Source organism: Setaria italica, chromosome V (assembly GCF_000263155.2).
Source record: "Setaria italica strain Yugu1 chromosome V, Setaria_italica_v2.0, whole genome shotgun sequence".
NCBI lineage: Eukaryota > Viridiplantae > Streptophyta > Magnoliopsida > Poales > Poaceae > Setaria > Setaria italica.
In genome coordinates, this window is record NC_028454.1 from 41722668 (window position 1) to 41747278 (window position 24611).

The following is a 24611-nucleotide window of genomic DNA, read 5'->3' on the forward strand; positions in this document are numbered from 1 at the left end:
CGGTTTTCAGCTGCGAGATGCTTCGGTTACTTTGAGGGTGCGTTTAGTTTCCAAAAAAAAAAACTTTGAGGGTGCGCTGCTTAGCATCGGCCGATGCCATGTTTGGTAGCAGCTTATAAGATGGTGATTTTAGTAGTTGCTTTGTACTACGCGTCATTTTTTAAAAGAAAAACAAAACGGCGGTGGTGGCCGCTGTGTAGTTGCAATCTAAGACTCTGTTTAGTGCCCTCCAAACTTCCAACTTTAACACTATGCAAAAAGAAAATTCCTCATCATATCAAACTTACGGTACATGCATGGAGTACTAAATGTAGACGAAATTAAAAATTAATTGCACAGTTTTGTTATACTTTGTGAGACGAATCTTTTAAGCCTATTAGTCAATATTTGGATAATAATTCATAAATACAAACAAAACGCTACAGTGTGCTACAGTGCTACAACAATGATTTTGCATCTTCAAAGTTGGGCAACTAAACAAGGCCTAAGCAACGCATATGAAAACAACAGAGACATGCTATACTGAATTTTCCATTCAATAAATGAGCAGAGCAATAGTATACTACATTTTGCTTCCAAGTTCGCCTACAAGCAACGAATCTACCCTATATATTTAAATTATGTTCAGAATCTCTTACACTTCTGCTGCAGGATCATTTTGGGACGGGGGATTGTAAACCCAGATTTCATCCCTTCAGATTATCTCCTTTTGGCCATAGAGAGAATGGCACATAGGATCCTCGCTTTGAACACATCCTTCCGGGCATATTTTAGTACTTCAGTAGCTGACTAAGCGAAGAAAAATAGGACAGTCCGGGCAGCATATTATTTGGTATATTCTGACCATTTTGGTTAGATTTGTACGGTACTATGGTCGGAGGAGCATGGATAAAACTCATAAAACAAAAAAAATATGGATTTGGCAAATAGATCTATTAGACCCATGAGAGGCCCATCCCGGAAATACGGGCCAGCCCATCATCGTAACGGGCGGCTCACGATGGGCTTCCATGGTGGGTCGTTTGATCAAAATCAGCGCCCCAGCCATCTGTTGCCTACCCGCGCCGCGCTCCCGCCGCCGACTGCAGCCTTGCCTCGCCTGAATCCATGGCTTGATTCGACTTGCTCCATTGCCAATTACACATCTCCCCCCAGCTCACCATGCTTGCGGCAACCGCGCTTGCCACAGTCGTGGCTGCGTCCTAGCAGCTTGCACGCGATCGCATGGCCAGGCCAGCTCTGAAGAAGCTCGCCACCGGACCACCAGATGCCAAAGAGGAGATCATCCGCCTCTGCTCTAGAGGCCGCCTCAAGGATGCTCTGCACCACCGCTTCCGCGAGGTCCTCTGGTCGGAACCTGACCTCTTCTCCCACCTCTTTCGGGCCTGCCGCGCCCTCCCGCTCCTCCGCCAGCTTCACGCCTTCGCCGCCACGTCTGGCGCCGCCACCGACCGGTTCACCGCGAACCACCTCCTCCTGGCTTACGCCGACCTTGGCGATTTCCCCACCGCGCGCTGTTTGTTCGAGAGAATTCCCAAGAGGAATGTCATGTCCTGGAACATTCTCATCGGGGGTTACATCAAGAACGGTGACCTGGAAACCGCGCGGAAGCTGTTCGACGAAATGCCCTCGAGGAATGTCGCGACGTGGAATGCCATGGTCGCTGGACTCACCAACTCGGGACTTAACGAGGAGAGCTTGGGGTTCTTCCTTGCCATGCGGAGGGAGGGAATGCAGCCTGATGAGTTTGGCCTCGGGAGCTTCTTCCGGAGCTGTGCTGGGCTCAGGGATGTTGTGTCCGGGCGGCAGGTCCATGCATATGTTGTGCGGTCTGGACTAGACAGGGACATGTGCGTTGGGAGCTCGCTGGCACACATGTACCTGCGGTGTGGTTTTCTTGAAGAAGGGGAGGCTGTTCTCCGGGTGCTGCCATCGCTTAACATTGTGGCATGCAATACCATAATCGCTGGAAGAACGCAGAATGGAGACTCAGAGGGTGCGCTCGAGTATTTCTGCATGATGAGAGGTGTTGGCGTGGAAGCAAGTGCAGTCACATACGTGACTGCCATTAGTTCTTGCTCGGACTTGGCAGCTCTTGCACAAGGTCAGCAGGTTCATGCACAAGCTATGAAAGCTGGAGTCGACAAGGTTGTGCCGGTCATGACTTCTCTCGTGCATATGTACTCTCGATGTGGGTGCCTAGGTGACTCTGAAGGAGTTTTCTCTGGGTATAGTGGTACAGATCTTGTGCTTTGCAGTGCGATGATCTCAGCTTATGGATTCCATGGGCATGGACAAAAGGCAGTGGATCTGTTCAAACGAATGATGGCTGGAGGGGCAGAACCCAATGAGATTACTTTCTTGACCTTGCTATATGCATGCAGCCATAGTGGTCTGAAAGATGAAGGCATGGATTGTTTTGAGCTTATGACTAAAACTTACAGACTGCAGCCAAGTGTTAAACACTATACTTGTATTGTGGATCTTCTTGGACGTTCGGGTCGCCTAAACGAAGCAGAGGCCCTTATCCTGTCAATGCCTGTGCGTCCTGATGGGATCATATGGAAGACACTACTGTCTGCTTGTAAGATACAGAAAAATTTTGACATGGCCGAGAGGATAGCAGAGCGCGTCATTGAGTTGGATCCTCATGATTCTGCCTCTTATGTTCTTCTGTCAAATATTCGAGCTACCAGCAGCAGATGGGAGGATGTCAGTACAGTAAGAGAAACCATGAGGAAACAAAATGTGAGGAAAGAACCTGGAGTTAGCTGGGTGGAGTTTAAGGGTCAGATTCACCAATTCTGCACCGGAGATAAATCACATTCAAGGCAACTGGAGATTGATGAATGCTTGGAAGAAATGATGGCCAAAATCAGGCAGTGTGGGTATGCACCGGACATGAGCATGGTGTTGCATGACATGGAGGATGAGGAGAAAGAAGTTAGTTTGGCTCACCACAGCGAGAAGTTGGCTATAGCATTTGCTTTTCTGAGCTTACCTGAAGGAGTTCCTATCCGTATTATGAAGAATCTACGCGTCTGTGATGATTGCCATGTAGCTATTAAGTTGATGTCTAAGGTAACTGGACGGGAGATTGTGGTCCGAGATGTAAGCCGTTTTCACCATTTCAAAGATGGAAAATGCTCTTGTGGAGATTATTGGTGATAGGGGTAGAGTGCCATGAAAATACCTTTTGCCTCAATTGAGCCAACAAGACTTCCAACTCTAAATTATGCACAGGTACACCTGTGGAAACCATAAATTTTTTGATAAATTAGTTCCTTAATTACTGGTTGAATAAATGATGTGAAGAAGAATATCATAACACTGAAAATCCCTTGTCCTTCTTTTTGTAGCCAATCATTTATTATCCTCTATCTTTGAGCAACTTCGAGCTACAGCTATTGACTGGATGTAGATGGGCGGGCCTATCCACAAATTTAGTCATTCAACCCACAGGAAGAACTGATATGGTCAATGAGGGTTGATTATATTTCTTTGTGATCCGAAGTGGGTTGTCATGCTAAACCACCCACAAAGACATGCTTCGGTGATTCAACCCTTGCTTCACTCATGTGCATTGCTGAGTGAGCGCCGTTGCCACCGCTTCACTTCACATCACTTGCATTCAGTATGATTCTGTCCCCATCGCATTCTATTGAAATGAAATATAGGAATTTAGGTGAACATAAATGTTAATGTGCTAGCACTGATTTGTCTGGAGTTCAGTTGTTTCTTCTGATGTTTGAGTTTCCATCCAGTTATCTGGCGTGAGATTGAATCCATGGGTGTTGACTTCTTGTTTATTTGATGTAGTTAACTGGCTTTGTTGTAAAACTGCAACAATGCCTTGTTATGTATTCAGTCGGTTTTGTAGAATAGTACATGGAACTGAACTTTATACATGGCGGAATCCCTGATATCAGAATGGTGGGAGTCTTTGGGAGCATTTCTCTGCTATCATCTGTTCAACAGTTGTCAACTTCAGTCCAATGCATTTATTTCACTGCTGTTACTTGGACACAGACCCGGGTATTGGAATTGGAAATCGGACTTGTACTCGGGTGTTCAATCTGGAAAATCTTTTGGACATGGAAATGCTTTTTGGGGGGCCACAGACACAGTTTTAGGGATCCATCTTGAATTAGGGTTCCCCTTGGTCAATTTTTCTTTTTGCCATGGGTATTCAAATAATGCTGGTTTTTCTTCTGCACTGTACTTAACTTCTGAGAAGACAGTGGACTATAGTTTTTTTTCTCGAACATGCAGGAGAACTGTGTATCATTATATTAAGAAGATTGACAGTGGACTATAGTTTTAAGAAATAAGTTTTTTTCTCATGTCTTGAATGAAATTTGCATACATTTTTATCTGTAATCTGTACAAGGGCAACCCTTTGTTGTTGAATATCTACTCATTTTCAGCAATTGCAAGTACCATGACTTTTTTTTTCATTTTGTTAACATGAAAGATCTTTGTTTTTAAAGTAGATGCCTCATACCTCACTTCATCAATTCAAGATCACTTAATAGTATGCTTTGAAGAATATATCTTGTTTGATCTAAGTTGTCTTACCTTTTATTTTCAGTGAGCAGCAAAGATGCCCATTCTGATTTCTGAAGTCCGAACCATCTTGCAGTGCACATGTGTATCAACTATCGCCAGCACCAATTTGCACCACCAGCGTGTTTGAGAAATTTGAAATGTGTTCAATTTACAGTTTCTTCAGTCCAAACTGGAATTCCTGATTACTGCAGATAAAACATGTTATTGCTCAGTATTGAAAATAGGAATTTCTGTCTTCAGTTTCAGTATTCAGTGTTCAATTTGTTCAGCTTCTGTCCTCAAACATTTGTTGCTCCAGCGTGGGAGAGCCACAGGAGTTGTACTGATGTTGCTTGTGTTCTGTGAGTTTGTTGATGTGCTAGACTGCTAGTCCTTGGAGTCCGAAGGGTTGTTCTTGTAACATTTTCAGTCCTGGACTCCTGGTAGTTTTGGAAAATGAATGCAGACCAATGACTTTGTCGGGTTGAGCAGGAGCTCATCTAGATCATTGTAATAGAGAGGTACAACTCTTGTAAACTCATTGTCCTGTTTTGCAGTACAAACTCTTGTAAACTCATTGTCCTGTTTTGCAATGCATATGAACAGGGGTTTTGTCCCTTAGAAGAAGAAAAAAGGAGTGCCTGGTATTTCATATAAATTCTGTGTAGAAAGGTTTGGATTCTGATAAGTTATTCAGGTCCCTAAATACAATTCCTCTCTTTGGCACTAGGATTTATTGCATTCACCCCATCATTTTGGAATTTGTTGTGCCTAGCCTATCAAGATTAAAATATAAGCTACTTCATGCATGCTTACATGGTCTTTCAGTTCAACAATCACAATGTGCTATTTGCACCTGATACTATCCAGTGGTCCACATTTGAAATTTTCACATCTCTAACATTTGTGCTATTTGTACGGGATATGCTCCCTGTTTGGTTGGCGGCATCCGAAGAAATGAAGAAGACTGAATAAGATGTGCTCCCTGGAGTAGGAGGCGGTCACTAGGAAAAGTAGCGGGCCTGTGAAAAGGGCTCTAATTGGGTTCTGCAGCATGCTCCAGTGCTCCGCAATCTTTGTAGTTGTTGGCAGATTTTTGGCGGACGCGGCACGATCACTTCATCAGTCATCGCCCTGGTTGGTCAGCTGAGCGGGGGCTCGGATCTTCTGGTCTCCTCTCTCTACAGTACAACACGGCGAGTCGAGGACGATTTTCACTCCGGCGCTGAATCCGTCGGGTCCTCCCCGCCTACAGCGGTCTTGTCAGCGTTGGAGGGGTGGGGACTTGTGGATTGGGTGGCCGTTGTACATATCCTACTCTACTAGGTTTGGATTAGGTAGATTAGGGTTAGACTTGACCATGCCGGTGATGCGGTGTGGGTTCGTCTCCCGGTGCTGTTGCGGCTCCGGCGTGCGACGGCGGAGAGGTGGAGAGGATGACACCATGTCGAGCTTCAGCGTGGGCTCCTCCGACATCTCCGGCGGTTTCCCCGACATTGTGAGCAGCGGCAACATCAAGTTCTTCTATCCCTTCCTCATCTCCGTCAACGCTGACGGAAGATTAGAGAGTTACGTCTACCAACTCATTAAGAAACTGGGTTGGGCTTTGGTTTCCACCTTTCTTTGGTGGTTCTGCTCCCCTTCGGGGTTCATTGTCGTCCGGTGAGCTGGGATCTCGACGGTTCTTGAGGTGTCAGATTCCTCGTTGTTAGGTGATGTGATGGGCAGTGGCCATCTTTTTCAGTCGGGTCATTCAGCGTTTACACAGCAGGCTGTGTTCGATGTGCTGCTTAAGATGGCAACCAAAAACTATGTTCCTTCGCTGCCGAGAGGAGGTTGGCTTCAAGCTGGTTACTCCGGCCGCCGGTGGCGAGGAAGACCGGGAGGAATTTACAAGGACTCGGTTGTAATTTTCTTTTCTTTCAAGAGTGTCTCTAAACATATGTGAAATATAAACCCGGTTTAAAAAAAAAATCAGTCATCGCCCTTTCCTTGCTCACTCCAGCTGAACAACAGAACAAGTGCCAAAACCACGAGCCCCCACAAACAAACCAGACCAGCCCGCTGCTCCGCCGCCGCGCCATGGCTTCGCCGTCTCCCTCCTCGCCCCTCCACCCGCACCAGCACCAGCACCCGCTTCCTCCGAATGCCCACCCCCAATTCCAAGCCCCACCGCCTTCGATGCCGCCGCCGCCAGCGGCGCCGCCCAAGGCGTTCGACCTTGAGGTTACAGTCGTCTCCGGGAAGCACCTGAAGAACGTCAACTGGCGACGCGGTGACCTCCGCGCCTACGTCGTCGCCTACCTCGACCCCTCCCGCCGCGCCGCCACCCGCCCCGACGACGCCGGCGGTTGCAAGCCCGCCTGGAACGAGCGCCTCGTCCTCCCGCTCCCGCCTCACCTCTCCCCGCACGATCCCTCCATCCTCCTGTCCCTCGACGTCTTCCACTCCAAGCCTTCCGACTCGCCCAAGCCGCTCGTCGGATCCGCCCGCTCGCCTCTCCGCGACCTCCTCTTCCCCACAAACCCTAACCCTAGCCACGATTCCGCGGCCTCCCCTCTCGTCAGCCTCCCTCTCCTCCGCCCCTCCGGCCGTCCACAGGGAAAGCTCCGCATCCGCGTCGCCATCCGCGAGCGCTCGCCGCCTCCTCCTGAGCCCCAGTACCCGCCGCCATCCAGCTCCCCATACTACTTTCCACCACCTCCGCCTCCCGCCTACTCGGCCCCGCCGCAGTACGGATCCGAGCAATACTACCGGCCCAGTGGGTACTACTCTGCACCAGCACCTCCACCTCAGTATGAGTACACGGGAGGGCCTTCCGCACCGGTCGACTACAGCAGGCAGTATGAGCAGAGAGGTAGGACAGGGGGTGGTGATAGTGGGAGCGGAAGGTATGGAGTAGGCACTGGACTTGCGGTGGGTGCTGTGGCTGGAGCCCTCGGGGGACTAGCAATTGGTGAAGGGGTGAAGTACAAGGAGGAGAAGGCTGCAGAGCGGGTGGAAGAGAAGGTGGTACCCGCTGGGAGGGATGATTACAGCGAGTATCGTGGCGACTATTGAACAGGAGTTTGTGTGGGTGTGGAACTGAGAATGCACTGTGAGTTGGTTCTTCTTTCCTGCCTGGGAATAAAGTCAATAGTGTTATTTTATGGTTTGCTCCATATATGTATATATTTGTGCATGTTGTGGAATGTTTTGATGCCTACAAAGTATTATGTATGACAGATTTGATGTGTACCATGAATGTTTAATGGTTTGCTTCGATGGTGTACTTGTGTCTTGTTTTGGGGTCTTATCTTTTTCTGCAGTTGTACTGCTGTTTTCCTTGTGTCTGGTGTGTTGAAATTGTTGTATACAGTATACTCATCAAAGGCAATTGTACTGCTATGTGCTCTGTTTCCATTGTATGTGATCCGTTGAATTGTTGTATACATCGAAGGCAATTGTACTGCTGTGTTTTTCGTCTATATGGTGTGTTCAAATTGTTGTATTTGGTGCTTTGTCACAACCAAGAATGATTAGAGTTGGCACACATCAATGTAAAGTGCAATTTGGGAAAAAAAAACCTAGTCATACATTTTAGGGAGTTTGATCCAAATCTGTGCAAAGGCTAAGTATAATCTACATTGATTTTAAAAAATAACCATGAAAATGTATGTTTTGTTTTGGCTTTATAATTCTTCTAAACATAGAAATGATGCACTATCCAGGAGTTTCCTTATGTTCTTTTAAATTGATTTTAAAATTATATCTTGGTTTGACTGAGCCTTAAAGCTAAGTAACTATGCATTATGTATTTACTAAGCTTCGATGACATTGTTTGGAACTTCCACAAATTGATGTTCTCTAAAACGTTTCACAATGTTGTCCATTAAGGATATCAGGAGGGTAGTTATTGCAATATTTCCATTCACTACCCCTAATTTTAAATGCTTTGAAAGAGGTGAAGTGGCTGTGTCGTATTATCTAGTAGGAGATGGTCATTTCACATGGACTTTATACTTCAAACTTGTACTTCCTTGGTCAATGCACATGGTGTGCTATGTACAACATTGTAGAACATAGGGAGTCGGGTCTATTCAGTTGCTGGATGGTCCTTTTAGCTTGCACATTGCGATCTTCACGAGTTTGTGCTGTAAGTTTTTCCAAGGGATCCTCTTGCGTTTTTGCTTGAAAAGCAAATATATTCCGGCAGGGTATGAGAGGAAAAGGGTTCTTTCAACTATTATACTCCTTTCGTCTAGACTATATATAATATACATATATTGTTTCATGTATGTGTTTTAAACAATCATTTGGACATAAGGAAATAGGTACTAGCTACTGACCTACTGTACAGCATCAATGCTTCTATATATTGGTGAACAAGTGCTTCTGGATCACTTGCAGCCTTGGACACTGCATAGGTTTTCCATTTACTATTTTCTTTGAGTGATACAACATGGGAAAGTGTAACATTACTTACTGCCTTGGCCTTTCAGCTAATCAAGCCCTATCCTTTAATCTCTCATTTAGTATGTATAACTAAATAAAACATGTGGCTGATTTATGCTTAGTTTGTAATGGAGAGCCTTGTTTATGGTGTAATTAGGTACATTCAGCTGTTAAGATGGAAAGGCTGATAGCTTCTGTTAAATTCCATGCATATTTTCAATTTGCAATGCTATATTTCTGGGAAAATCCACAAGTTATTTCTCTGGTCAGGAAGGTAATAATGGCTGAGGTTATTAAAAAGATACATGTTACTGTTGGGAAGGAGCACATGGTGTATGAATGGGAAATCCGATAGCTGGGGAGTCATGCATGGATGGGTTAGTAGAATCCGACAAGTTTGTAATTAGCACTCAATAGTTGTGATGATTTGTGCTGGTCCTTGAGTTTGCATGCTTGGAGATAATCTACAGCACAGACTAGGAGGATGCCCCTGCAAACCTTTGTACTTTTCATTGACTGAATGATTGTTGTAGCTGGAAGTTACCCAAACATATCAATTACATATCTTTGCGTTGCATAGTCTCTTTATCCACAGAGGATATCTGGTTAGCTGGGGGACAATGCATATGGCATAATTGATCAACTGATCCAGAGGCTTTGTGGATCCTTAGCTTCCCATCAAAGCTCAATTTGATGCTGGTTGATCTTTTTGCCTAAACAGTATTCCTCACATAAGTCTATGAGGCCTCTCCTGTTAAATGATCAAAGGATTGACCAAGGACATGCTTCATGTTTGGTGCATTCCCAGAGTTGCTAGCCTCTCGTTGGGGTGAGCAGAGATTTCCATGCTTGTGTAAGGGAATTCCTAACAAGTATCTTCTTACCCACCGGTGTAGATTTCTCAAGGCTACCTGCTTACATATTTTGTAAAGGATTGATGGGAACCTCTGACATGGTGCGTGTTATTGCAGTTGGTCTGATGATTGAACAGAATTTCTAGTTTTCTTGAATAGACTTACTGCTTGCCCACAATTGACTGACATTGTGCTAAGGTTACTCTCGAACAACCTTGTTAATGTCAATGTGTCGTACTCTTCTGGAGCCGCAGGAACATTATTCTTTGTTGGTAGTTCTATCAAGGTTTTTTTTAAAAAAAACTGTACAGCGGGGAATGCCCCCACTGTGATATATTAAAAAGAAAGAAGAAACTGTACATGATAACAGCAAAAGGGGCACCAAAGTACCCTAAAAAGGAAAAAGCTTCATGAAAGAGCTAAACAGGCTAAGCTAAATTAAATCAACCTAGTTAAGGAAAGATTGCCTATTGCTTTCTTTGATTCTGTGAGCTTGAAGTCTGGCCTCATCCACAAAATGTGAGACCCAGGAATTTATGGATGGACGTTTCCCTTCGAAAATCAGTGCATTCCTTTGCTTCCAGATGTGCCAAGCAGCTATAATAAAAATTTCCATGAAGAAAGGGTTTTGGACATGTCTTTTGCAGTCTTTAGCATCCTGCAGAATGGAAGGTTGAGGTGCAATTGTAGGCCAATTTTGCTCCAGCAGGCTGAACTGAAGCTGCAGGTGAAGAATAGGTGGTAGGCAGTTTCCTCCACATTGTTGTTGCACATTGCACAATTACAGTTGCTATCCTGGGCATGAAGTTTTTCCGTTTTATAAGGTTTCTTATGTTCAGTCTATCCATCAAGATGAGACATGAAAAGACTCGAAATTTGTTGGTACACCTGGACTTCCAGATCCATAGGAATGGAGAGGGTGGCCTTATGTAGTTATGTTCTTGAAAGGGAAGTTATAGAACTGCTTGGAGGAGTAGGTTTTTTCTTTTTTGTTATTAACTATTTAGTTGATTGCTTGTGGAAACAAAATTGCGCCTCAGTACCTCACCAAAACCTAGACAAGAGCTTATAGGACTTGAAAATCTGATTGTGGTATATCTTGTTCATGGATGATCCCTCTTTGTTAAAGGCCATGAATTCTGTTTTCGTCACTTAGTTCAGTGCTATGCCTGCATTAAAAATGCCATTCTCCACATTTGGTCAGTTTTCAGCTTGAAAAAAAGGAGAATAAAGGGGAGCCTCATGGCGTCACATAATTGCATATACCAGATTGTAAAATATCACTTTTATGTGGTATTTGTAAAAACTGATTGCTAAGCTGAAATAACTTCGAAAATTCCTTTTCCACATTCTGATAATTTCCTGGGAAAAAAGAAAGAAGGGCCACATCATGGCATCACAGAATTGCATATACCAGTTGTGAAAGCTCTTTTTTGTATGACATTTGTATAAACTGATTACTAAGCTGAAGTGACATCCCCTCATGACTATCCAGTTTTGTTTTCTTGTATCTTAATAGTAGAATTCAATTAAATTCAATCCTCTATCGATCTATCTCGATCAAATTCACTTGCCCATAGACAACAGCAATTAGTTAGCATTATTCTTTAGATTTATGTCTAGATACCATTCTGATGATAAGATCTTGATTCATTATTGATAAGAATCATTCTTTATTGCTCCCTTCATACCCACAGGTTGTCAGATCATTAAGAAGATGGATATACAAAGTTTTACCCATCATGTGTGGCTATCTATGTTAACCTTATCTTGAGTCTTCTTGTGTTCTTCCTCAACTTTCTGAAGTTTTTGTTCTAGACACATGGCAGTACGTGCTATTTTGCTGCCAACTTTTGAGAATCAGATGACTGAAAAATGTTTCAATCGCGTTTATTGGCCTATGTTACATGATCCCATTTTATCCTGGGCATGTTAACACGTAGGGATTGTTTATGATATTTATGCATGTTATTCTTACCTGTGTGGTAGGAATCATCTTGAAGCCATGATCTTAAATGTTTGTTCGAATGAGATTTTATTTTATGTTGTTTTTGAAGCTTTCGTGTTGAAATTCTTTTGAATCTTTAGGTACAAATAGTACAACGTACAGGACAATTAGCAGATGCTTGCATGAGTAGGTACTTTTTTCTGGCATGGGCATGGGTACACTTTTTTTTTCTGCGTTCTTTTTCTACTAGAGATGTTAGCAGCATGTTGGATCTTGCCAATCTTTGAGCCTTTGCCACAACTTTACTGTGTTTCTAAACCAGGCATTACCTATATCATACTGTTGATTATGGCTGGTAATGGTCTGTTTGGAACAACTTAAATCCTACTTATGGCTAAAATAAGCTGAAACTAGCAGCCAAACGGAACGTTTTTTTCAGCTTCTCCTGGCCACGCTTCTCCCCACTGCTGCCATTTGTGCTAAAACATATAAGCTGGACGAGACCTGCTTAGGGAAGCGCTTTTTCTATATTTATGCAGTTTATTTGAGAAGCGATTCTCCCTACCGCGATTCCAAACAGGCCCAATGTTAGGCTCACATTGTATGTTTTTCAGTCTATGGATAGCTCAGGAATAGATGGAAAAAGAGCATGAAAGTAACCATTTCTAATGACGTTCTTCATTCAGCTTAGAGTGCGGGGGCTTTGTTGTGCTAATAAAATTGTTTGTCACCGTTTGAGTCCATAATGTCGTATGAAGCCTCCAATGGGTTCCTTGATATTTTGCAAAAGTATTAGCAACATCAGAAAACAATACTAACCTCCAACATCAGCTTGTCATTCGTATCACTAATGGATGGAGAGAACTATTCATTTGAAGTGGATGGATAAATTTGCATAGGTTTTCAGAATGCGGTCTGGGAGTGTCATGCACTCGTGCGGTCGTGCCAATGCTTTGTTCGCAGGTTGAATCTTTGCATGTGGTTTCAGGCTGACGATAAGAGTCAGAATCAGATTATCAGTTCGATCTATAGAAATACGAGTCGGAGTTTGGCAACTACTACGTCGTATATGTATTAACTACACATACTGCACATTTTGTTCAATTTCAATCCCTTGTGTCATGATATTCCCTTATCCTTGTTTCGAGTACTGAAGCTTTTCTTTTTCATTTCCTCTTGCAGCCTTGAAAGCAAACCTTTCTTTCAAAAGTTCCGTTTTCATCAAATAAATAGCTCAATCGAGCGCTGTTGCTTTCATTTTTCTTTTGGTATTCTTTTTTGTGATTATACTTATTTAGTTTTGAAAGCGACTCTTCTTTTCTTTTTCTGTAAAGAGCTACAGTTCGTCAGTCTTGAACTAATCCATATTCTCCTGACATGGACGAATCAACTACGTAGTATTAAATTTTATTTTTAGAAAATGGAGCATAAATATATTGGAGCCTCTACATCTACTAACTGCGAACAACACGATCTTTATTCAATTGGTTTGTTTGTTTGTTTCTCTTTTCTTTTCTGTGCAGGCCCATGCATTGCCATGCTTGTTTTCTCGTAGCCCACATAATTAAACTTACAACATGCTGCCGTGGCTCGCATACTCGTCACAGACCGAGTTCGGCCTGGTGCGGCCATCCCGCCTAAAAAGAAATACAATATGGGCCGACTGTTTATAGTTTGACGACGACCCGCGTGGCCCGTTCTGTCCATAGAACACTGTCTACTAGCAAGTGATTTCGGCGTCGACACGTCCACCGGCGAGCTCCTCCTGATAAGCACCACTCTTCTGCAGCCATTTCTCCGTCACAATGATGCCGCACGTGACCTTTTCATGCCAAGAAACCGACGTCCTCGCGTGCCCGATTTGGGCAGATCTTATCCCCCACTCTTTTCGCCCTTTCCCTCGGCACCAGCCCCTCCTCTCCTCTCGCTGCTAGAGCTACGGGCGTTCAGTGAACCTGTCGTTCCCAGGCTTTGCACGCTCGCTGACGTCGCTGGCACCCGCGCGAGTCACTGGAGTGCTGGAGCGCTCCTGCTCGCCGCACCACACGCGTCTCGCGTTTTGACCCGGCCAGGCGGATGCTCGAAAGGCCCTGCGTGCCGCACGACCACGACCCATCTATCGCTGTTACTCCAGTGCTCGTAGCAGTGGTTCTCTGCTCCGAGATGAAAATGGGGCGATCGACGAGCGAGGGAGACCGCTAGATAAGAGTCTAGAAAGCCGATTCGTTCGCGTCGCCCAGGACGTCGGCTCAATAATTTCCCAAGTGGGATCGGCGTTTGGATGGCTCCGGTGCTAGCCACGACGCCCCCGTGGCGTCCGTCGGCCTGATGCCCATACGCCCAGACGCCCGTGCTGTGCCTCTAGAGGCCACCAACTGCTACCGTACCAAGTGCTCGTCCCAAAAAAAAAAAAGAGGATCTGCAGTACTAGTACAGATTCGTAACAGTTCGGGGGAACAGCTTTTTAAGGGGTTCTGAGGCGCGTCTGTTTGTTATTTACCATGTGTTCGATCCTCATTATTATCTAGGGATGTTTGATTCTAAGGACTAAACGAATGTTTAGATACCGAAGTATTAAATATAGGTTAGTTACAAAATCAATTGCATAAATAAAGGCTAATTCGCGAGATGAATCTATTAAACCTAATTAATCCATGATTAGCACATATTTATTGTAGCATCACATGGTCAAATCATGGACTGATTAGGTTTAATAGATTCATCTCGTGAATTAGCCTTCATTTATGCAATTATTTTTGTAATTAACCTATATTTAATACTCCTAATTAATATCTAAACATTCGAAGCTTTGTCGTGATCTCAATTCACAAGTGGCCGGTAGGTCTGCCGCTAGATCAGTGAGCACGCAGCACGCAGCTCGCAGCGTTGTTAATGGCGATCGGAATTGGGAAGTGTTCCTCATTTTCGTATGGAAATTACATGTCTCGACGCCAGCGGCGTCGCTGTCAGCGTGGGAGCCAGCAACTTGGTTCAGGCCGGCCGCGACCCCACTACTAGCATCCGATGACAAGGTCAATAAGATCCTGTTTGGTTTGGGGTTGCGGACTAAACTAGTCTCTAAATGTTAACTTTAGTCTCTAAGAGATTGCTAAAAGGGATTAAGGAGACTGTTGATAGGATCCACCCCTTATTAATGCCTCCCTTCCGCTCAGCCCCCGCCGTCCTTCCGCCTGGCCACTGCCGCCAGCCTCCCTCTCGCTCGGCCCCCACCGTCATCACCCCCCGCCGCCCCTGCCACCCCCCCCCTTCCGCACCGCCGCTGAAGAAGGTCGCTGCTACTTCTCCAGCTAGGAAGGACGCGACGAGGAAGGCCAAGGAGTAGATCGACGCTGGCGATCCCTGCCATTCCGCCTGTAGATGTGCCTCCCGCTCCTCCTTGAATTAGAGGCATTTCGATCTTTATTCATCTGCATTAATGAACTTTAGTTCATGCATTCAAACAGAATAGGGACTGAAGTTTCCTTCACTGAAGGGGTTTACTTTAGTCGCTGGAGAAACAAAGGCCTAAAAAAGCGTCACGAAAGACGAGACCAAACGTAACGGACGCGAGTTACACGTGTCTGGAGCACGGCGAAACGCGAGCGCACTAACCCCCGGCTGGTGCTCGGTGCTCCCCCCTCCGGGCGGGTGCGCGCGGGTGTTTCGCTTTGCCTTTGGTTGACGGCGCGCGCGCGCACCCCCACCATCGTCAGGTGGATAGATTCACGCGGAGCCGCACGGCCGGCCCTGCCCGGCCGCCAAACGGCCAAAGCCATCGCGCTTTTATGATGGGTCTTGGCCTCTTGGCGCACCAGCAGCACGTCCGGTGCCGGTTGGTTCAGCATGATGATCTGCTTTCCCTTTTTCTTCTCGATCGATCGGTTACTCGAACGCGGACAGAACAACACGATATACATGCCATTGCTATCGGAGCGCGATTGCACGGGTGACGTGTGGGTGGCTGGGTGCTGGCAGGTTGGTCGTCGTCCTACTTCTGTTGCGGCGAGGGCGACCTCGATAGGAGGAACAGTCGCGGCAAACGCTACGATACGCCGCCTACCATGCATGAATTCGTCCGTCCATCCATGATCAGGTTTGGCACCAGTCACCATTGACTCGAAGCAGTGTTTATTTTTTTTTTTGAGAGGACTCGAAGCAGTGTATGGAGCTAGCGGAGCTGCGGAGGGAAACGAAAGGGAAATATGAGACATGCGGGGTAGTTAGGCCATGGCACTTATTACGTTGGCTGCCATGCCATCTCTCCCAGGCTCCGATGGCGTCGGTGGTGATGTTCTGGATACCTGTGTTCTGTTCTGCCTCCCCAACAGAGCAAGCGAGCGATGCCCACGAGGACCCTGACCGACTGCCAATGCAAAACCGATCGTAGTGGCCATGCATGATGGCGCACAAGAGGGAAATGCGCGCTCCCACCGCCCACCGGATCGGATCCGCCCATTGGGGACACGGCAGGTGGCGCTAGCACCTGCACGTGGATCATGGCTGAGCTTTGAGCGACGCGAATTCCAGTCGCGTCGTTTCAGGGGGCGGGTCCTGCCGTGACCTTCGCAGGATATGGAATGGAGGGAGAAGAAATTCGACTCACCGCTGGGGAATCGACAACGCATAGCGAATCCTCTCCGTGCTCAGGAAGGAGAAGATGGCGGCCTCGATCGGGGGATGCCTCGGGGGTTTGTAGGCATATAGGCTAGAACCCTTGGAAATGTCTGATCCATTGAACCCGACTCACCTGATCTTAGACTTTCTAGCAAGCTCTGGTTCGGACTGCAAGTTGGTAAATGACTTGGAGACCCGCTACTTGTCTACCAGCTAAACATACAATGATTGTTTTGCTGACATGCAATCAAATTATACTAGTAAAAGAATCTGACTACCAGCTCTTGATTACTACTCTCCCAAAGAGAAAACGAGCATCGGTTAGTTGATTCTGCTGTTGTCCTTGCAGTCTGACGGGGATTTCCAAGCTTTACCCGTCGATGAAAAAGACTGCGCGTAGTAATAAATCTTGTTGCAGAAAAGAATTTAAATTGGTGGTCCTCAGTGGCCTCAGCACAAAATTTACTTGAAATGCTGTGGTGGGTTTATCGATCAAGACATACAAGGCGCTTTTGTTAATTGTGGATAGATAACATTTTCTTCTTGTGTGCCTGTCCACGTCCATGGTGGACTGCTCCCTTTATTGTTGGAAAAAAAGGCGATTTAATATTCCAGATTCGGAATTAAGTGCATGTTGATTAGAGCACTCAAACTGGACCAAGATTTGTTCAATGGATTTGGTTTTTGTCTGTCGTTACTCACGGACTGTTGCCTGACAGCAAATAAACTGTATAATATTGCTACGGTCTGTCCTCACTCGAGGTTGCAAATCCTTATCCAATGAGTGACGGCGGTTGCTGATGCCTGGCGCCTCAATCGGATGGAATTTTCTTAGCGCAGAATGCATGCATGCATGAACAATGCGGGAAAACATCACCATGATTAGGGAGAAGAAATGCAACATAATTAGCTTTTCTAGCACGCATAGAATATTCTAAGCAATCACCATATTCATGATTATAGAAAGGAAGAAGTGCTTGAAAACCAGAAATCTTTAACTATTAAACTGTATAAACCGGATAAATTTGACCATTAAACTGGTTTGGAAGTGGTTTTCGCTAACTTGGATGACAAGTGATAATGGGCCCACCTGTCAGTCCTTACGCGGTAAGGTTGGGCACAGTGAGTAAAAAAATTCAGAAACATTCTTATATTTAATAAAATAAATAATAAAAATATAGTGGGTCCAACATGTCATTCCCGATCCCTTCATCTTCTTCAGGCATCTCAAGCTCGTTCGCTCGGGCTGGCTAGGACTGCGGCCATGGCCCTTCCCGCGCCGCCGCTCGCCAGGACCCGCCCCTTCACGTGCTGCCGCTCGCCGTCCCTGGAAACAATCTTGCTGCAAACTCCAAAAGTTGGATCCATCAATTCTCTGTGAGAATGTCAGGTTGCTGGGCTAATCCACCTGATGCCACATGCTGCAGCCAGCAACCCAGCGCTCAGCCACCCTGACGCCACCCGATGAGCTAGCCGCCGAGGATAATCTTATTTTCCTTGGCAGCGCGTCTCTCCATTCTTGAAGATCTGCTCACCTGCATCACTTGCAGCATATATGGTGCCACAAGCCAATAGCCAAGAAAGTTCGTCGCGGAACCGGCACCGCGTTGTGTGGACCAGCTGCGCGCTGCGCCTGCGTGCGCCGCGGTGGCGGCGGAGGGAGAAAGGGCCGTCCCGCCGCAAACCTGCTCGCGCTATCTGAGCAGAGCGCGGCGCGACGCGGGGGCGAAGCGGCGCCCCAGCTCCCGTGCGCCATCGCCGCCGCCGAGCTCGCCGTACACGTCGACGGTGAGGTGGTTGGTAGTCGCCGGAGGGCTCCGAGGTCCTGGTGCTGGTCCATGGCCACGGCGACCCGCCGCCATCGCGTGTGTGGACTCATGTGACTCAGCGTGCTGACATGGCGGGTGGTTCCAGTCGTGGCAGTCAAAACCACTCGAAACCAGTTAAAACAGGGGTTGAAGGGGTGCCGTGGTGATATATACACGGTTTACACAGTTTAATAGTCAAAGATTGGTGGTTTTCAAGTTCGAAATCATGGTGAATGGGCAAAAACCTTCTATAACGAGTGTGAATTATAGGAGTACTTCATTGATGATCCATTAGGGAATTTTATTCTTTTAACCTTGTTGCCAACGATTCGATCATATAAACAACCTCTTTTAAAGAACTAGAAAGTTGTAGGTCTTAAAAAAACTATAATTTTATATAAAGATTACCTATATTGGAGTTCATATGAAAACTTATTTAAGTGAGAAACAAGCTAAAATACAAATTACAAGCGTGAAAAGTATATGTGCTACCTCGTAACATAAAGACGAAAAGTATACCTCGAAAACTGTTCATACAACTGTTCATACAGCACTGAGTGGATAAAACTTGGAGGACTATTCCTTTAGGCAAATGGATTTTTTAAGCGAGATCACACCCCTTCATTGAGCACATGGATTGATCTCTAAGCATAACTTATGTCCATGATGAAATGTTGTCGCTCGTAATTTTCCTCCCTGATTTTCCAACCAAAGCACTATATCTTCGTTGAACGAAAAAGAGCAATCCCATCAAACGATCTAGACTATTAAAGTTGATGTGTTTGGTGGTGGTGTGTCTGGGACACCCCACCTTGATGATCAGCGATCCGCAGACAGGCGCAGCGGGCAGGGGGAATGGAGATCGCGAAATTATGGGTTGGCAGCCGGACCGGAAGACCCCAGACAACCAAAAGGCTGCCCCAGGCCGGCGGGAGCGGGAGCCCAACTTGCGCCACCGTCCCACGACCGCCGTGGCCACCAGCTGAGCTGCACCTGCACCCGCGCCAGCCGCGCTGGCATTTGACATTCGCCAAGGCCGGCCGGCTCCCGGCTGCCGCCTGCCGCAGAGCCAGCGAGGCCGCGCGCGCCGGCCGGCCGGGTGCAGGTCACCTTGTCTGCCATTGTTTATTCCTGGCCCCCCTCTCAGTCCCTTACCCGATCGTGCCGCGCTCGCGCGCGCGCAGCTTGCCATTATACTATGCCGGGGCGCACGGAGCGCTTGATCGGAGCTGCCGCCCGAGCGCCCTCGGGATCCGCGGCCGCGAATTTCCTATGCCCCGAGACCGGCCATCCCGATGCGCTCGTGTCCGTGGGAGGCCTCAATCACGCGGCCGGAGGGGCGGGTGCTGAGCAAGAGCCCGGATCGCCAATAAGAAACTGGCCACCCGCCGTGGCAGCCGCAGGCGGGGCGGCGCTCAGGTAGTCAGGTTCAGTGGCTGGCGGGTCGAATGATCGAGCTCCAGCTCACCAAGCCGCAGCAGCGAGGAGCCGAGCAACGTGCAACGACGACTAGTTTACACGTTCCTGCCTGGTGCATGTACGCGCCCCTGTCCGATACATGTATGTACGCATGGTTGTGTGCGCGGCTCACACTCCTCTGCACGAGCCGCCGCGGCGGCGGAGTGCATGCACATAGCGGCGTGTGGGTAGGCAACAGGGACCAGCAGAAGCAGGGCGCATCGGTCTCAGCCTCCGTGTACGGTGTGCCGTCCCCCCGCGACCGAAGAAGATTCGCTGCAGGACGCCAGGACGGACGGCAACGGCAACGGCGGCAAGCCGGACAGGACGGGACGGGAGGCAGGCAGGTTCATGAACGAGCCATGTACGTACGTACCCCGCCGAAACTTCAAGGACGAGCGGCCCCCGCGCGCCGGACCAACCAACCGTGACCGAGCGTGCGCCCCGGTCTACTCGCTGCTAGCACGTCCTCTCGCCTCGCATGGTGTCACGAACGCTAGCTTGGCATCACGTATGGTCGCGACGGGTGGAGACCGACGCGGCACGGACTTGGGGGTCGTTTCAGCCCTGTAGCACACGGGGCTATTGCGATCCACCGGTCTCGGTCCTGAGTACTGAGTCCTGACGCTCCACGCATGCGTGCGCGTGCCGCGGCACGGAGGAGGCGGGCAAGGACGGCGGATCGGCGGCTGAGGCCGAGCACTGACACCCCCCGAAACGAAAATTTTGCTGCAAAATACTATAGAGAAATTACCACAGATAATACTCCAATGATACACTTGCATCTTCAATTAAATACACTGATCATCAGCTGTGTACGGAGTACGTACTGTGACAGCGGCCAGTGGTATCTGCAGCTATTTTAATAGGTGTTCTTTGTTCCGTCAGCAAGGCATCGCCGAGCAATTTTTCTTTCAGTGTAACAATTCGCTCGATGTACACTTGAACATGTGCATGCAATAAAATACGGTTGGGATTGGAAAAACAAAACGCGAAGAACACCTTTCTCGACGGGAAATGTAAACCACCGACCGAAAGCATCGTTTGAGCAAGCAACGATTTTTCGTATGTCACTAGACTGACTAGGCGACAAGGGAGGAGCAACGTATTCTATTCCAGCAGGGACGTAGACCACGTAACTGACGAGCAGATGATGATGGAGGCGTAAAAGCTACGGACTAATTAATACCGCACTATTTGTTCTTGAGGTGGATATGGATTGGACGACATGATGAATTATGGAGATGCTCTCTTTTCCCAGCCTAATCGCCTAGTATACACGTAGCTAGATGGACGTTATAGTGGCGGCCGACGCATTCAAAAATCCATGTAGCCCCAAGAGATTAATTCGAGGCTATTGGCACGGCAACAAAAAAACTTGTGATGTTACACGTTCATTTGAATATGGAAAGCCGCTGCACGTTCATTGAACCCGTCCGGCAACATGTTTAGTGTATACTCTGTAATATCTCGTCAATAAGTGCTCTACCAGTCATCTAAACCGATCAGTTACCGGATTGATTAGCTAGCCTTTCTACAGGTATCCGTCCCTCGCTCTCTCTGTTTTTTTCAAGGAAAAATTGGTCAAAATTTTCTGGTGTCTGCAGGGACACTTGTTCGTCTTCGTTCCGGAGGAAGGGACACCTGTTGCAGAGCACTCCAATTGAGTTCCTGGTACACACAACAGATGTCAAAAACTTGTGATGAAACAATCCAGTTCGTCAGTATTTTAAAAACTGTATCTTTTTCATCTTTTGTGTTTTCTTGCTGTGCCACACTGTTCACAGGCAGGAGTAGAACAAATCTCTAGCTTCTGCTTTATCTGATATCTGCCTCTGACAGCCACAAAAACCTGGCCGGAGAATATCCAAAACAGTACTGGCAAAGAAGGCAGAGTACCGGCCCAGGTGCATGCATCCAGCCCCCTCTTCGTGTCCTATATAAACTGCCCAAGGTTGTTCGGTGTTCAGCAAGGCAGTACTGCCCAAACCACCTCTTTGGCAGCATCGAGCAACGCTCACCCACACGCACACTGCCTATCTGCTCAACTGCCACCGCTACTGCTGCATCAGCAGCAGTGGAAGCGAGCGGCCGGTGGTGCAAGAGCGCCGAGCAATCGACCACACATGGCTCAGATGATCTCCACCATGCCCATGGTGGACGCGGCGCCGGCCGTGTCCGCCATTATGTCCAAGCTGCCGCAGGCAGCCTGCCTGGACGCGCCGGCCTCGGGCATCACCGTCGTATCGAGGCAGCACGTCCGCCCGGACGCCGCGTCGGCGATCGGCGACCTCACGCTGTCCGTCTCCGACCTGCCTATGCTGTCGTGCCACTACATCCAGAAGGGGCTCTTCTTCCCGGCCCCCGACCTGCCCATGGCCTCGCTCGTCTCGCTGCTCGTGTCCTCGCTGTCGCGGGCGCTCGCCGCCGTCCCGGCCCTCGCCGGCCGCCTCGTCACGCTGCCCGACGACCGCATCGTCATCCGCTGCAACGATGCGGGCGTCGACTTTCTCCACGCCGTCGCGCCCGGCCTGTCGCTTGACGACTTTCTCGTCCCTGACGCGGACGTCCCGACCAAGCTGACAAAGGACCTGTTCCCCATGGACCGGACCGTGAGCTATGAGGGGCACCGCCGCCCGCTCACGTCGTTCCAGGTCACCGTGCTCGGCGACGGCGCCGTCTTCATCGGCATCGTCGCCAACCACGCCGTCGTGGACGGCACCTCCTTTTGGCACTTCTTCAACACCTGGGCCGCTATCTGCCGCGGTGAGGCACCCAGGCTGCTGGACTTCCGCAGAAATTTCTTCGGCGAGTCCACTGCCGTCCTCCGCTTCCCCGGAGGCGTCGGCCCGGCGGTGACCTTCGACGTGGACGCGCCTCTCCGGGAGCGCGTCTTCCACTTCAGCGCGGACGCGATTCGCGAGATGAAGGCAATAGCCAACCGTCGCCCGAGCGGCGGCCACGACGCCGAGGTCTACGGCAAGATGGCGCACGACCCGAAGAATCCCGAAGCGCGCCGCGAGATCTCGTCGTTCCAGTCGCTGTGCGCGCAGATATGGCTCGCGGTGACGCGGGCCCGGAAGCGCCTGGCGCCCGACGCCACGACGACGTTCCGGATGGCGGTGAACTGCCGGCACCGGCTGCGGCCGGCCATCTCCCCGACCTACTTCGGCAACGCCATCCAGAGCGCGGTGACGACGGCGACGGTGTCGGAGCTGGCGCGGTACGACCTGCGGTGCGCGGCGGGCAAGCTGAACGCGAGCCTCGCGGCGTACGGCGACGGCGCCATCCGGCGCGCGGCGGCGGCGTGGCAGGCCAAGCCCGGGTGCTTCCCGCTGGGCAACCCTGACGGGTCGGTGATCACGATGGGGAGCTCGAACCGGTTCCCGATGTACGAGGGCAACGACTTCGGGTGGGGCCGGCCCCTGGCGGTGCGGAGCGGGCGCGCCAACAAGTTCGACGGCAAGATGTCGGCGTTCCCGGGGCGCGCCGGCGATGGCAGCGTGGACATCGAGGTGTGCCTGCCCCCGGAGACCATGGCGGCGCTGCTCCGCGACGCCGAGTTCATGCAGTACGTGTCGTGCCCGTCGCACCTGTTGTGAGCTTGTTTGCGATGTGATGTAACGGTGCCGTGCGTGCGCGAGTGGGGCCATCGCTCGGTCGTGACATGCCGTTGCAACGCTGTTGGATTGCTCGGCCGCCCATGCCTTTCGGATGCAGCAGCTGGCTGGAGCCAAGACACTGTATCCGTCTCGCTCGTACTATCGGTGTGCTCCGTCTTAGGTAGCAACTACTGTACTAGTGCGTGCTTGGAATGACCAGCTCTTAGGCTGCAAGCTATGCAAAGTTTCTGAAAGTGTGGGCAGGGAGATGAGCCGTGTAACATGGTGTCAGAAATAAGTTTCTGAAATTGTTAGCGTTCAATCTCCAATGGTTAATAGTATAGTCTGTGTGTCGGATAGTTTTGCTGCTAGTTTGAACTTTGGAGCAACCTGAGAGTGCTTTCATTTTTATTCTCCTTGCTGATCTTCGCTGTGAATTCTGCCATTTCTTTATGGCACTGTTTCCACATAATCAAATCCCTCATTTCTTGCTCGGGGCATTTTTTATTAGCTTCTTTGCAGTGCGGCACGTGGCATGTTGGTTGCCACGTGGAGGCAGAAAACGCCAAGGCCTCAACAGATGTCATGGGAAGTTATGGTCAACGGGCTTAGTTCGTATGGAATGGAGCCAGCAACTATGGTTCGACTCTCGTTTACACAGACAATATTAACCCATATGAGGCTGGAGCTTAATTTTAGGTTAGGACTTAGGATCAACCGTCGACAAACATAAGTGAGCGACGCAAGTTCTCAAAACATGGCCACTTTGCTAGCTCAAATTGCAGAGGATCTGATTCCCTGCATTTTGAGTCCCCGTGTGGTGGTGTGGGCGGGTAGCCAAACATGTAACCTTAATCTGCTTGGTTACTGGTTTCGTTTCGTCTCGCCAAAAAAAAGAAGAAGAAATAAATGGAAATAAAAACCTAAAAAAGCCTTTACTTTGTTACTGATGCTGGCCCAGCCCATGAAGACATAATTTCTAGGCGTTCCTTAGGTGGGCTGTGGCCTATTAGCTTTGCTGAATGCATTGGTCTAGAGGCAACTCATACATAAAAGGCTACGTATCAGGCATGGGCCGTGTAAAGGCCTGTAACACCAACAGCCCAGCGAAAACTTAAGACGTCAAACTGGTGGCCTAGGTGTAAAGTCACGCTACGCATTTTTTTTTTTCGGATCACACGGTGACACGCTACACTGACAGAGGCTTTCACACTCACACACATCACCTATAAAATCACGCACATACAATTTATCCCTATGAATAACTACGAGAGAGAGACGTACCGGTAAATAGACGTCTTGATGTGGACATGACATGTAGCCTACCGTTGAAATAAAGAACGCG

The 24611-nt window shown here is 48.5% G+C and overlaps 3 protein-coding genes across 4 annotated transcripts; all 3 read left to right on the top strand.

Moving 5' to 3' along the window:
* Positions 1-1070: 1070 nt before the first annotated feature.
* Positions 1071-5125, top strand: LOC101756375 (pentatricopeptide repeat-containing protein At2g41080). 2 transcript variants are annotated; one of them, XM_004970556.3, is made up of 3 exons: positions 1071-3243; positions 3360-3634; positions 4592-5125. In XM_004970556.3, exon 1 carries the CDS (start codon positions 1225-1227, stop codon positions 3166-3168), a length of 1944 nt encoding a protein of 647 aa, XP_004970613.1. In that variant the 5' UTR covers positions 1071-1224; the 3' UTR covers positions 3169-3243; positions 3360-3634; positions 4592-5125. The 2 variants fall into 2 exon arrangements, with proteins under 2 accessions (XP_004970613.1, XP_022682162.1); XM_022826427.1 differs by lacking the exon at positions 3360-3634.
* Positions 5126-6522: 1397 nt separating this feature from the next.
* On the top strand, positions 6523-8000 carry LOC101757201 (leucine-rich repeat extensin-like protein 3). Its single transcript, XM_004970558.2, has one exon. The coding sequence runs from the start codon at positions 6631-6633 to the stop codon at positions 7606-7608; it is 978 nt and encodes a 325-aa protein (XP_004970615.1). The 5' UTR covers positions 6523-6630; the 3' UTR covers positions 7609-8000.
* A 13616-nt stretch (positions 8001-21616) lies between these two features.
* LOC101756786 (uncharacterized acetyltransferase At3g50280) lies at positions 21617-23756 on the top strand. Its single transcript, XM_004970557.2, has one exon. The coding sequence runs from the start codon at positions 21791-21793 to the stop codon at positions 23264-23266; it is 1476 nt and encodes a 491-aa protein (XP_004970614.1). The 5' UTR covers positions 21617-21790; the 3' UTR covers positions 23267-23756.
* Positions 23757-24611: the final 855 nt, after the last annotated feature.